Genomic DNA, 13,326 nt, shown 5'->3' on the forward strand with positions numbered 1-13,326 from the left:
TAGGAAATCTGAGGATGTGACATGAGTGCACTTGGGACACAGACATGCCTGTTCACTTAAAAAAACAAAAACAAATAAACAAAAAACCCTAGTGCCTTGATGGTCTGTATTAGGTTGCTGAGGAGGAAAGATGGGATTTTTCCATGGTTTGGAGGGTTGCTCGCTTTTCAGTGGGAGAAAATTGGTCTTTAAGGTGGGCTGCTGTTAAATTTTGAGCCCCCCAAGAGTTTCGGAGAGAGGCTTATATGGATAACAAGAATTTCCAGAATGATAATAGCAAGGAATTCTGAAAGGGATATAAATCCTGCTGCAGGTAATAAGTTCCAAATTCTAATGGGGGTTAGGAAGAAATTTCCCCTGCAAGCAGATTATTTCATCAATGGCCTTCCGCAAGTCTTCTTGCACTTTCCTCTGAAGCAACTGGTGCCAGCTGTTGCTGGAAACAGGGCACTGGACTAGATGGATCTCCTGGTCTGATTCAGTATCTAAGGGTGAAATCCTGACCCCTTAGTCATCAGTGGCAAAACTCCCATCGACTACAGTAGGGCCAGGATTTCACCCTGAGTTTCTTCAGTGGTTTGGGGAATATAACTACAGTACCTTCCTGAAATAGAATGTATCCAACGGTGTGCAGATATGGTCGCCCCATCTCAAAAAAGATATATTAGAATTGGAAAAGGTTCAGAAAAGGGCAACAAAAATGATTAGGGACATGGAACAGTTTCCGTATTAGGAGAAAGACTGGGACTTTTCAGCTTGGAAAAGAGATGACTAAGGGTATGTCTACACTACGAAATTAGGTCGAATTTATAGAAGTCAGTTTTTTAGAAATTGTTTTTAAATAGTCGATAGTGTGTGTCCCCACACAAAATGCTCTAAGTGCATTAAGTGCATTAACTCGGCGGAGTGCTTCCACAGTACTGAGGCTAGCGTCGACTTCCGGAGTGTTGCACTGTGGGTAGCTATCCCACAGTTCCTGCAGTCTCCGCTGCCCATTGGAATTCTGGGTTGATATCCCAATGCCTGATGGGGCAAAAAACTTTGTCGCGGGTGGTTCTGGGTACATGTCATGAGGCCCTCCTTCCTTCCCTCCCTCCCTCTGAAAGCAACGGCAGACAATCGTTTCGCACCTTTTTTCCTGAGTTACCTGTGCAGACGCCATGCCACGGCAAGCATGGAGCCCGCTCAGCTCACTGTCACCGTATGTCTCCTGGGTGCTGGCAGACGTGGTACTGCATTGCTACACGGCAGCAGCAACCCATTGCCTTGTGGCAGCAGACGGTACAATAGGACTGGTAGCCGTCATGGTCATGTCCATGGTGCTCCTGGCCGCGTTGGTCAGGAGCGCCTGGGCAGACATAGGTGCAGGGGCTACATTAGGAGTGACTCGACCAGGTCACTCTCTTTAGTCCTGCAGGGAGTCCTATTGTACCATCTTCTGCCGAGCAGCCAAGAGATGTGGATGGCTAGCAGTCCTTCTGCCCCGTCTGCTGCCAGCCAAAGATGTAAAAGATAGATGGAGTGGATCAAAACAAGAAATAGACCAGATTTGTTTTGTACTCATTTGCTCCCCCCTCCCTCCCTCTCTCCGTGAAGTCCTGCCTGAAATGCGAGAGGGAGGGATAGCTTAGTGGGTTGAGCATTGGCCTGCTAAACCTAGGGTTTTGAGTTCAGTCCTTGAGGAGGCCATTCTGTGTGACAGTTGTTTTTGTTTCTCCTTGATGTAAAGCCACCCCCTTTGTTGATTTTAATTCCCTGTAAGCCATGTCGTCAGTCGCCACTCCCTCCGTCAGGGCAACGGTAGACAATCGTTCCATGCCTTTTTTCTGTGCAGACGCCATACCACGGCAAGCATGCAGCCCGCTCAGATCACTTTGGCAATTAGGAGCACATTAAACACCACACGCATTATCCAGTAGTATATGCAGCACCAGAACCTGGCAAAGCGAAACCGGGCGAGTAGGCGACGTCAGCGCAGTGACGAGAGTGATGAAGACATGGACACAGACGTCTCTCAAAGCAGGGGCCCTGGCAATGTGGGCATCATGGTGCTAATGGGGCAGGTTCATGCCGTGGAACGCAGATTCTGGGCCCGGGAAACAAACATGGAGTGGTGGGACCGCATAGTGTTGCACGTCTGGGACGATTCCCAGTGGCTGTGAAACTTTCTCATGTGTAAGGGCACTTTCATGGAACTTTGTGACTTGCTTTCCCCTGCCCTGAAGCGCATGAATATCAAGATGAGAGCAGCCCTCACAGTTGAGAAGCGAGTGGCAATAGCCCTGTGGAAGCTTGCAACGTCAGACAGCTACCGGTCAGTCGGGAATCAATTTGGAGTGGGCAAATCTACTGTGGGGACTGCTGTGATGCAAGTAGCCAACGCAATCAAAGATCTGCTGATATCAAGGGTAGGGACCCTGGGAAATGTGCAGGTCATAGTGGATGGCTTTGCTGCCGTGGGATTCCCTAAGTGGGGTGGGGCCATAGACGGAACCCATATCCCCATCTTGGGACCAGAGCACCAAGCCAGCGAGTACATAAACCGCAAGGGGTACTTTTCAATAGTGCTGCCAAGCTCTGGTGGATCACAAAGGACGTTTCACCAGCATCAACGTGGGATGGCCAGGAAAGGTACATGACACTTGCATCTTCAGGAACTCTGGTCTGTTTCAAAAGCTGCAGGAAGGGACTTTATTCCCAGACCAGAAAATAACTTTTGGGGATGTTGAAATGCCTATAGTTATTCTTGGGGACCCAGCCTACCCCTTAATGCCATGGCTCATGAAGCCGTACACAGGCAGCCTGGACAGTAGTCAGGAGCTGTTCAACTATAGGCTGAGCAAGTGCAGAATGGTGGTAGAATGTGCATTTGGACATTTAGCATCAAAAAGGGTACCATTAGGTTACAGGATCATAAGGCCATACTTTCTGTGTCAGTGGACTGATTGTCTGTTGGTACACCATTACATCTCTGAATGTGAGTATAACTATGGTAACTGTGTGTTTGCTTAACTAATCATCTTTCTTTTAAATAAAGTTTGGTTCTATCATTTGAAGAATTATCCAGGGTCATCTGCTAAACTAAATAGTAACCTACATAGAGGTTTGGCCCTGAGAACTAAGTTTGGTTTATTGCACTCTTAGTTTTAATGATTTAATGCTGATTGGGAACATTTAAAAGTTCAGGTTACAGTGTACAGATACTATGTCAGGAGTTATGTATACTGAAAATGTTAACTTTTGTATCTCAGTTGAGGTGGGGAAACAGACAAGATATTTATTCATCTGTCTTTGTTGAAGTGTTAATTAAGCATTGTAAGCTAATGAAATGGATGTCAATGTACATATTAAGGTCAACAGGGGGATGTGAAGTCAACAGGGAATAGTGCACAGGAGAAAAAGCCATGGGAGTTTCTGAATACAGATGCACAAGTAACTTTGGGGATATTAAGAGAAGTCACCCCCTATTCCTGCATCTAGGAAAGAAACAGGCAGTGTGTTTACATTCCTGAAAACGGGATCAGAGTCCTCTTTGATTGAAGATGCTGCAGAAAAGGTTTTATATGAGAGAAGGTTTGTTAGTTAAGTTTAGTCTGTAGAAAACATGTTATGATTTTGTTTTATATGTAACCTTTTGTTTCCAATGTTCTTATTCACTATCACTTAAATCTTGAATCTTTTGATAAGTTTATTGTTTTTCACTATGAATATATCTCAGTGCTGTGGTATTAAGCAAGGTGCTGATCCTGGGTTGAATCATACAAGCTGGTGTGTGCACTGTTGCCTTGGGGACAGCAGACTTGGTATTTCTGGGAGTGTTCAGTGGATAAGGGGCTGGATGCTACAGCGAGAGGCTTAAAAGGGACTGGCATGCACCTACTGTTAACCAGCAGGGCAAAGTAAGGACTGGAACGGCACAGAGGTGGCTGACAGGCTGGTGGTGTCAGAGAGCTGACACCCAGTTAAGCACAAAGAAGTCTCCTTCACACCGGAGGCTGGGGATAATGGAGTGACTCGCAGTCCTGGATACCCCAAGAACCATCACAGGCCTCCACTCATTGCAGATTTTAAGTGCAGCAGAAAACTACAGGCTTGGCTTCATTCCTGGCTAAATACCAATCTTTGTTTGACCAGGCATCACAATCAGTTATGTCACTGTATGGCAATGGATTTTGGTTAGCCTGACATCTTGTCAAACCCTGCTGTTTGCAAAGCATGCTTTTTTAGTTTGGGGTCAGTGAGAACAGGGTGCCCCACAGAGCCTGGAACCAGCATGGTATCACACAAGACCAAAGTTTATATTCACCAGGGTGTAATGGTTCAGTGCCATAGAGCAAGGCTGAAATGACACAGGTTATCACTAGCATCTCGGAGCTAGAGAAACGTTATTACTTTCTGTGCATATCTTATGGCAAGCTAAGATCACCCATGAGGTTCTGCAAAGAGGTTGCAAAAAGAATTGAAGCAATGCTTATAGTAGTGCAGCTTTACTGGGGTGGGTACTGTCTCTGTGTGGAATGTCAGGTACCCAAGGAGTGTTGCCTTAACTCTCTTAATGGGCAAAACATCAACTGGTAGACAGGAAAAGAGAGAGGTCCTGAAAAGCATGTAATTGTGAAATAGATATTAACCTGTGGGAAAACTTCAGTGGCAAACAAATCCCGTTCGCTAAGCCAAAGTTAGCCATGGTACAGACAGCTTAAAAGCAAGGTATGCTGGTCAAGAAGAGGATACTTCGTAAGCCAGCATAGTAGGAATGAGATGCAACTACCCTGCTGTGTCTAACATGTGGAAAGGCCTGTAAATTAGATAATGGACTCCTTAGCAGTCAGTACTTCAGTATAAGCTCTTGTTAAAATGGCCATCTCTGACCCAAAGGATAATAGATGATGACATTAATTGGAAGAGGGATGTGGATTCCTAGGACTGGAATAGCAGGGATGTTGGGAATTAGAATTAAGGGGCACCGAAGTGTAGGAAGTTTGCCTTAAGTATGTAGCGTGTACTTGGCACTAGCTGCCACAATTAATCACTCGTTTTCATAAGCACGAGCTTGCTCTCAGTTTAAAACCAACGAACAGTCTCTTCAGCTGTTTGGGAGATGGGGTTGACAGTGAAATGTGCAGGCAGGCTTTTTAGTATGGAAGATCTAATGTCTAGAGGAAAGGAATGAAATCGCCTGCTAGCTCTTCTGTGCCCCCGTTCTTCTCCCCTAAAACAAAGTTTTGTTTCTACTGTACTTTATAAAGAGGAGTACTTGTGGCACCTTAGAGACTGAGAAGTTTATAGAGCATAAGCTTTCGTGAGCTACAGCTCACTTCATCATGAAAGCGTATGCTCTAATAAACTTCTTAGTCTCTAAGGTGCCACAAGTACTCCTTTTCTTTTTACGGATACAGACTAACACGGCTGCTACTCTGAAACCTTACTGTAGCTTTAGTTGCAGCTTCCTTCTGGAGGCTGTTTCCAATGACTGGAAGTTAAATTCTCTAGATGCCAGCTTCGTTTTGTCATTCCTAGTTTGCCCATCGTGAAGGAAGGAATACTGCATCTTTAACCTTCTTCTGTTCAGCTAAAATCCTCCCTCTTCAAAGGAGGTCCAAGAGTCCGCTCATGTGACTGTCAGCTGGTGACGACATGCTCAGTGCAGAGAGCCCAGCAGTGCTGGAAAGGGAGGAGAATGCAGCAAGTGCCACTGTAAAGGAAGTTACCCCACAGTTCTTTTTACCAGTCTCCTGGAGCCAAATGGCCATGAGACAGGCTTCAAAAGGTGTTTCTGTGGAGAGGAAAAAATCCAGTGAGGGTAAGGAGGCTGTTGAAGGGAGTGCATGTCTTGGCTAATTGTATCAACACACTGCAGCAGCTGTTAGGGAGCAATGGGTAAACTGCTGGTCATCGTGCTAAAGCTGCAGGTCTGATTTCTCTGCTCCTAAGAAAGGAGGGTGTTTGCAAAGGGCTGAGTGAATATTGGATTTCTGACCTCTAATGGTGTCATACAAATTGCTGTAAACAAGTGATTCCTTTCCCTTATGCAAAGCAGTTCTATTACCAGATTCCCTCTAACAGAGGAAGGTTGGGGCATCCTGGAGAGAATTGTCCCTCCCAAGTGCTGTAACCTTTTTATTGCCACATTAATCGTGCAGTGGACACTGAATGATGCACTGTGTAGGTGCACATGCTGCTTTATTTTAAATTAGATTTGTCAGTATTGTTCACAGATTGTCTGAAAGAGATTTTAAACCAAGGAAAATCTAAAACTGGAGCACTGACCTATTTTTTGGCGGGTGGGGAAAGGGGGAAAACATGCTAAAATATCTCTTAAAATGCCTAACTTCTGGCTATAGGGAGTCTTCCTGTTCTCATGTCAGCTGGTGTATTTGGCTGCAGTCTCAAGTACTAATTGCTGATCTAATTGTGCAAATTAGAGAAAGGGAAAACGTATTTGGTCAACTGTGCTCCTCCAGTCTTATGGCCTCTCCTTTCTATTTGGGATCTGTCTGTAATTAGCGTAGTGTTTTGATCTGTGAGGAACAGGGACAGGAAATGCAGCCCTGGTAAATATTTATTACTACCAGCCATCTTATAGTTCAATATTGCTATTGGAAATGTAAGGATGTTTCTTTTTTATATTGTGTTTAAAGATGAATGTGTCCATTTTCATGTTCTTGCTGTGCTTTGTCAGGACTCTTGGATCCTATTTTCCAATGCAAAAATGATTTAATTCTCTTAAAGATGCTCGAGTGATGCTCTGGTGAATGAAATTTTCTGTCCGTGAAACAGGTGCTGCCTGGAGAGCCGTGCTATATGCGCCCGCATCCCTGACCCGGACAGGCTAGTTCTAGGGGTCCAGATGCAATGGACTATGAAGAGTGAATTTCCTGCTTGGCCTTTTAACTGAGACTTCCAACACCCATTGTGGTGATGGTGATAGTGCCTGTGATACACAAGATATCTGCTTGTCTACACAGCAAGTTACTGTGTTGCATGCCGAGGTGTGAATCTCCAGCACACCAGCTTGCTGCGTAATGACACCCTGTGTGCACGTTGCTATAACGCATGTGGCTTAGTACGCCAGGCCGTGCTCCTGGATTTTCACTGCAGAGTAGCAGTATCCACGTGGAATGTTACTGTGCAGTGAGCGGGTGCCTTGTAGGTTCCCACCCCGGCTTGCTGCACAGTAACTTGCCCTGTAGGCGAGACCTTTATAACTTACCCATGATGCATAGGTATCCCAGGAGTCTCCAAAGAGCAGATGACTTAATCATAACTGAAGTATGCTTACCTAAGGTTTCCTGCAGTGCGTTCAGGCTGCATATCATGCTCTGCTGTGTGTGTTCTTTGTGCTATTGTATTCTGGCTGCTTTGCGGTGATCCTCAGCTGGGAGAAGATTCCGTGGCAGTTAGGAGCTGGGGCATATCCCAGGAGAGTGAATCTGATTGTGTCTTGGAGGGATGTAGGCTGAACAATAATAGCATTTTATAGATCCTTTTCAGTCACCCTTCGGCACTGGGAAGGGCTTTATGTTAAGTCAAAATACTGTGGTTTAATAGATGAGCTTTCCCAAGGGCCATTGCACTGCTTTTGAAACTGTGGCTCACTTTTATTGAGCAAGAATTAATCCTTTACTTGCAGTTTTAAATGTTAATTAGCAGAGTTTCCATGAGATTTTAATTTATCTGACTCTCTGGTATCCCCCTAGGATAGCATAGTTAGTTCTCTGTTCACTATTGCTGAACATAGTGACCCCATAAAACTCATACCAAAGTGTGTACATCAGGGCGCTTCCTAGCACCTACCTAAATCTATCTCATTGCTTTGCTCTTAAAACTGTGATCTGAAGCTGTTTCATTCTTTGAGTCAATAATAGAGCAAAATAACTGCTTACTCCATTACCTGGGGGACATAGCAAGAACAGTTTTCTGGTGCTCCACAGATGGTGCCTAGTCACACAGGGTATGTCTGCACTGAGATGAAAAAACCTATGGCACTGAATCTCAGAGCCTAGCTCAGCTGACTCAGGCTGCAGAGCTACAAATACCAGTGTATACATTTGGGCTTGGGCTGGAGCCAGGGCTCTGAGACTCTTCCCCCTCATGGGATCTCCAAGTCCAGGCTCCAGCCCGAGTCTGAACATCTACACTACAATATTATAGCTCCAGGCGCTTGAGTCAGCTGACCCGGGACAGCTGCAGCTGTGCTGCGGGTCTTTTATTGCAGGTTGTCCTCTGTTCTAGTAGTTAAATAGTATTTAAAGCTAATACATTTTCCTAACATTACTTTTCCAGCAAAGCAATTGCTGTAGTTGCCAGAGGGATATTACGCAGTTACATGAGGGGAGACTGTCTCCTTGAGACAGTCTTTCTATTAAGATTTAGCCCATGCTATTAAAATTTGGGAAACCTTGAACTCGAATATTTAAGAGCTTGCACTAGTTTTATTCCTTGTTGTTTTGAAGCTGCTACTGTGACTGGAAGGATGGCCATTTGCATCAGTCACCTAAGTTGCATTATTTTACCTTTTTTGCTTCCTCCATGTTTGTTTTAGTGCCCTGAGAGGGACGAGGGAGAAGTACTCTTTGGCATATATTATAGGTGGGATTTCTTTTTTGTGGTATAAGTATACTTGGGTCATACCGACTGCAGGTAGCTGCATACTTATTGAAAAGGAGTACGTGTGGCACCTTAGAGACTAACCAATTTATTTGAGCATGAGCTTTCGTGAGCTGTAGCTCACGAAAGCTCATGCTCAAATAAATTGGTTAGTCTCTAAGGTGCCACACGTACTCCTTTTCTTTTTGCAAATAAAGACTAACACGGCTGTTACTCTGATACTTATTGAATGTTATCTGAAGGTTATGGCCTGTAGCAGTTGTGTATCAGCTCCAAATGTTAACAGTTTTTGTCCTTTATTTTCCAGGAGAGGGTAGTGCTTGGGATTTTTGTGGGGGTTATTTAAACAGCAAAGGCTATGAAGGCTGAAACCAGTTTACCCACTCTATTTTTAAGCGGCTCTCTATCAAGTGTAAAGACACTGTCACAGATCACAGACAAAGCTAAATCTTTCTTGAATGCTTCCAGTGGAAACCAGGTGTGCTCAGCACCTTTGCAAATTGGGCACGGGTTTCACAGCGAGCTTACAAAATCTGTGAACATTTCCAGAAAATCTGGCTTTAAAATAGTCAGTTTTGTATCAAATGAAAGGAACCAAACGTGTTTGATAAACACGCTATTCTGCCGTGTGCTGGACAGGCATGCTACAAGACTCACCTGGTGGTCTTTTTACTGGGGAGGAGGATATTGATTGTGGGGCTGTCTTGAGAACTTATGGAAAGTGGGTTTGGGAAGATACCGTAGGTTAGTCTGGTTTGCGGATCATGCTTTTCCTTAAAGTACTCTGTGTAAACAGCCATGCAGTCTGATAAGTACAGTAAACGCATTTGAATGCTTATTTCAACTGTTGTAATTATCTCCCTCTTTTCCTCTCCTTCCCGCTCCCCTAAGTTTAAAAAAAATCTGATTTATGATTGTCCAGGAAAAGTGGCTGAACTGACTTCTGAAACCATGGCTTGGTCTATTGATGCACACACATTGATGGAAGATTGAGTGAATTTTCTCCTACTGCTACCCTTGCTGAACAAAATTAACCAAGGAAAGGAAGGACAAAAAGAGAAGAAATTCTTTAATTGCCTATACTCTAATGCTCAGGGTAACAGACGAGGAATTGAAATTGCTCATTTATGAACATAAATTCTATCTAGCTGGTATTACTGAAACCTGGTGGGATGATTCGCATGATTGGAATGTTAAAATCAATGGTTATATAACCCATTTAAGAAGGATCGAGTGGTGGTGGGAGATGGGGAGGGTAGTGGCACTCTGTCAAAAATGGCATTACTTGTTTCCGAGTTACTGATAACTTTGAAGAAAGTTATCCTGAATGCTTATGGATCAATGTCATAACAGATGAAAGCACAGTGTTGGCTACAGACCCCACTAGGGAATAGGACGACCACCTCCTTATGCACCTATCTGTAATGTGTAAGGAAAAAAACCTGTATGATCGTGGGGGACTTCAATTTGAGTGACATGCTGGAGGTCTCATGCCATCAGTACTGAAACATCCTTGGAATTTCTAAACCTCCTCGATGATGATTTCCTAACTTAAAAAGTGTTGCAGCCAACATGGGAATTCTGAATTCTGGAACTGATCACAGAACTAAAAGTAATCGTAGCTTAGGTATAAGTGATCATGACTCGATCAGTTATAATGTGCAGGAAGAATAAAGTCCAGAACAGTGAGATAGATATAGATCGATATACTTGGTGCTTTAATAGGGCCAATTTCACAAAGCTGAAAACAATTCTGAGCCAAATTAGCTGGGAGGAAGAATTTAATAAGAAAAATGTGAATGATGATAATTGGGAATAATTTGAGAACACGTTACTAGGTGCCCCCAAAGCCCCAATCTGAGGAAGAAGGCTGTGCTGGTTAAAAAAACAACTTGCTTTAGGGAAAAAGTGAAGGTTGCTGTAAAATATAAAAGTAAAATAACAAATGGAAGAAAGGGGAAGTTGATAGTAACAAATATTAATCACAAGTTAGGAATTGTAGAAAATTGATAAGGGAAATGTAGGGACGCAAGAAGAAATTGATGACCAGCAGAGTTAAGGACAATAAGGAGTTTTTAAAATATGTTAGAAACAGAAAGAATCTTGACAATGGCACTGGTCCATTACTAGATAGAAATGGTAGAATTAGAAATAATAATGTAGAAAAGGCAGATGTGTTCAATAAATATTTCTGTTCAGTATTTGGGGAAAAAGCAGATGATTTAGTTTTCTCATATGATGTCGATATATTTTTCCATTCCACTAGTATCTCTAGAAGATGTTAAACAAAAGCTACTAAAGTTAAACATTTTAAAATCAGCCGGTCCGCATAACTTGCATCCAAGAGTTTTGAAAGAGTTGGCTGAGAAACTTGTTGGAGCATTAATGCTGATTTTCAATAAGTCTTAGATCACTGGGGAAATTCCAGAAGACTGGATGATAGCTAATGTGCCAGTTTTTACAAAGGTTAAACGGGATGACTTGGGTAATTATAGGCCTGTCAGCTTAATATTGATGCTGGGGAAGATAATGGAGTGGCTGAAACAGGACTCAATAAATAAAAAATTAAAGGAGGGTAATGTAATAGAAATCAACATGAGTTCATGGGAAAATACATCCTGTCAGACTAATTTGTTACATATTTTTGATGAGATTACAAGTTTGGTTGATAAAGGTAATAGTGTTGATGTAATATGCTTTAAACTTCTGTAAGGCTTTTGACCTGGTACCACATGACATTTTGATAAACTCGAATGATATAAAGTTAATATAGCACACACTAAGTGGATTAAAAATTGGCTGGTAGGTCTCAAAATATAACTAAATGATGAATTATGAAGTGGGTGTTTCCCCTTTGGGGTCCAGCAGGGATTGGTTCTTGACCCTACACTATTCAACATTTTTTATCGATGACTTGGAAGAAAACAAAACCATCACTCGTTTGTGGATGACACAAATGTTGTAGGAGTGGTAAATAATGAAGAGGACAGGTCACTGATTCAGCACAACATAGTTCACTTGGTAAACTGGGCACAAGCTAACAATATGCATGTTATAACTGCTAAATGTAAATGTGTACATCTAGGAACAAAGAAAGTAGGCCATACTTACAGGTTGGAGAACTCTGTCCTGGGAAGCAGTGGTGGATAATCTACTGAATATGAACTCCTAATGTGATGCTACGTCCAAAAGAGCTAATGCGATCCTGGGATGCATAAGCAGGGGCATCTCGAGTAGGAGCAGACAGGTTATTTTACCACTGGATTTGGCACTGGTGCAACTGCTTCTGGAATCCTGTCTGGTTCTGGTGCCCACAGTTCTAAAAGGATGTTGATAAATTGGACAGGGGTCAGAGAAGAGCCACGAGAATGATTAAAGGATTAGAAAACATGCCTTAGAATGATACTCAAAGATCTATTTACCATAACAAATAGAAGATTAAGGGGTGACTTTATTACAGTCTATATGAGTACCAACATGTGGAACAAGTATTTAATAGTGGGCTCTTCAATCTAGCAGAGAAAGGCATAACACGATACAATGGCTGGAAGTTGAAGCTAGACAAACTCAGACTGGAAGTGAGGCATACGTTTTAAATGATGAGTGTGCTTACCCATTGGAATAACTTGCCAAGGGCTGTGGTAGATATTTCACTACCAGTTTTTAAATCCAGATTGGACGTTCTTCTACAAGATCTACTCTAGGAATTATTTTGGGGCAGTCTCTGGCCTGTGTTATACAGGAGGTCAGACTAGATGATCACAATGGTCCTTTTTGTTTAGAATCTCTGAATTCCTTATATCATAGCGCAGTACACCCTCTTTGGATAGCTCTTTAAGGGAGCTGTATCACAGTAGTGTGCTTGTGCTGGGTGAGCATATCCTAGATTTACCAGCTGCTGAGCCTGTGTTCTGAGGACTGCATGGGATGGCACTTGCTTTGTTACATGCTTCAGAGTTTTGGGGAATTCTGGGTGTTGATGGGCTGCTAAAGAGCAATTTTGTATTACGTATTTTTAAGGGATCTCCAGATTCTGTGGTCCAGTGTCTGTTTCGGAGACTAATTTGTGAAACTGCCTGCTGCTTTACAATACGTTTATATGTGTGGCTGAAATCTGTGCCCTGACTCTCCAAATCTGGTAACACACTCACTGCACTCTAATCTACTCCCCACATCCCCCCATACCTGGGCCAAAACACAAAGGGGCAGAGTTGCAGAGAAGTGTAAAGCTGGAGTGCCATCATTGGCATTCAGCACAGCTTTTTAAAAAATCCCTAATGCCCCTGCCTTGCCCATTCCGTCCAGAGTCCGCATGTTGGACATTCCACTGCATGAGATGCCTCCTTTTAGCAAAGGTGTTGGAATATTCTGCCATACAACCTGTCTGAGAATCTTTGGGTGCTTCTGTAAGTTACAAATCTTGCTGGATGTTCTTGTAAGGACTGTAAAAGAAAATCAAGGGGTTGTAACACCTTAAGGGTAATCTTACAGCCAACAGAGGTGCTCCAGAATGTGTGGTTCATAAAGTAATTTCTGTAAGTCACGGTTTTAAGGTAGTTTCTTTGGAAACAGTTTCTCTCCTATAATAAGTGATCTTCAGAGGGCAGAGGAAAATGCTTTATACTCATTTATGAGCTTAATCTAGCAATCAATAAAACTAGATCAGCATGTATGAAGTCATCTTATAGGGCTTCCTGATGCCCACCATTCAGCGGC

The 13,326-nt window shown here is 43.1% G+C and overlaps 1 protein-coding gene across 4 annotated transcripts in view; it reads left to right on the forward strand.

The window, feature by feature from the left end:
- Positions 1-13,326, forward strand: part of LOC311526332 (H(+)/Cl(-) exchange transporter 5) — a 93,225-nt gene that overhangs the window by 52,754 nt on the left and 27,145 nt on the right. Inside the window, exon 1 of one of the 4 annotated variants that reach the window (XM_084639238.1) lies at positions 5,656-5,803. The exons of the other annotated variants lie outside the window; for them this stretch is intronic. Within the exon in view, the coding sequence (XP_084495364.1) occupies positions 5,746-5,803 (58 nt within the window). The 5' untranslated portion in view covers positions 5,656-5,745. Of the gene's footprint in view, positions 1-5,655; positions 5,804-13,326 lie in introns of those variants that run through there. 4 annotated transcript variants of the gene reach the window in all.

The sequence above is a fragment of the Lepidochelys olivacea genome (genome assembly GCF_965140295.1).
Source record: "Lepidochelys olivacea isolate rLepOli2 genome assembly, chromosome: 9".
Lineage (NCBI taxonomy): Eukaryota > Metazoa > Chordata > Testudines > Cheloniidae > Lepidochelys > Lepidochelys olivacea.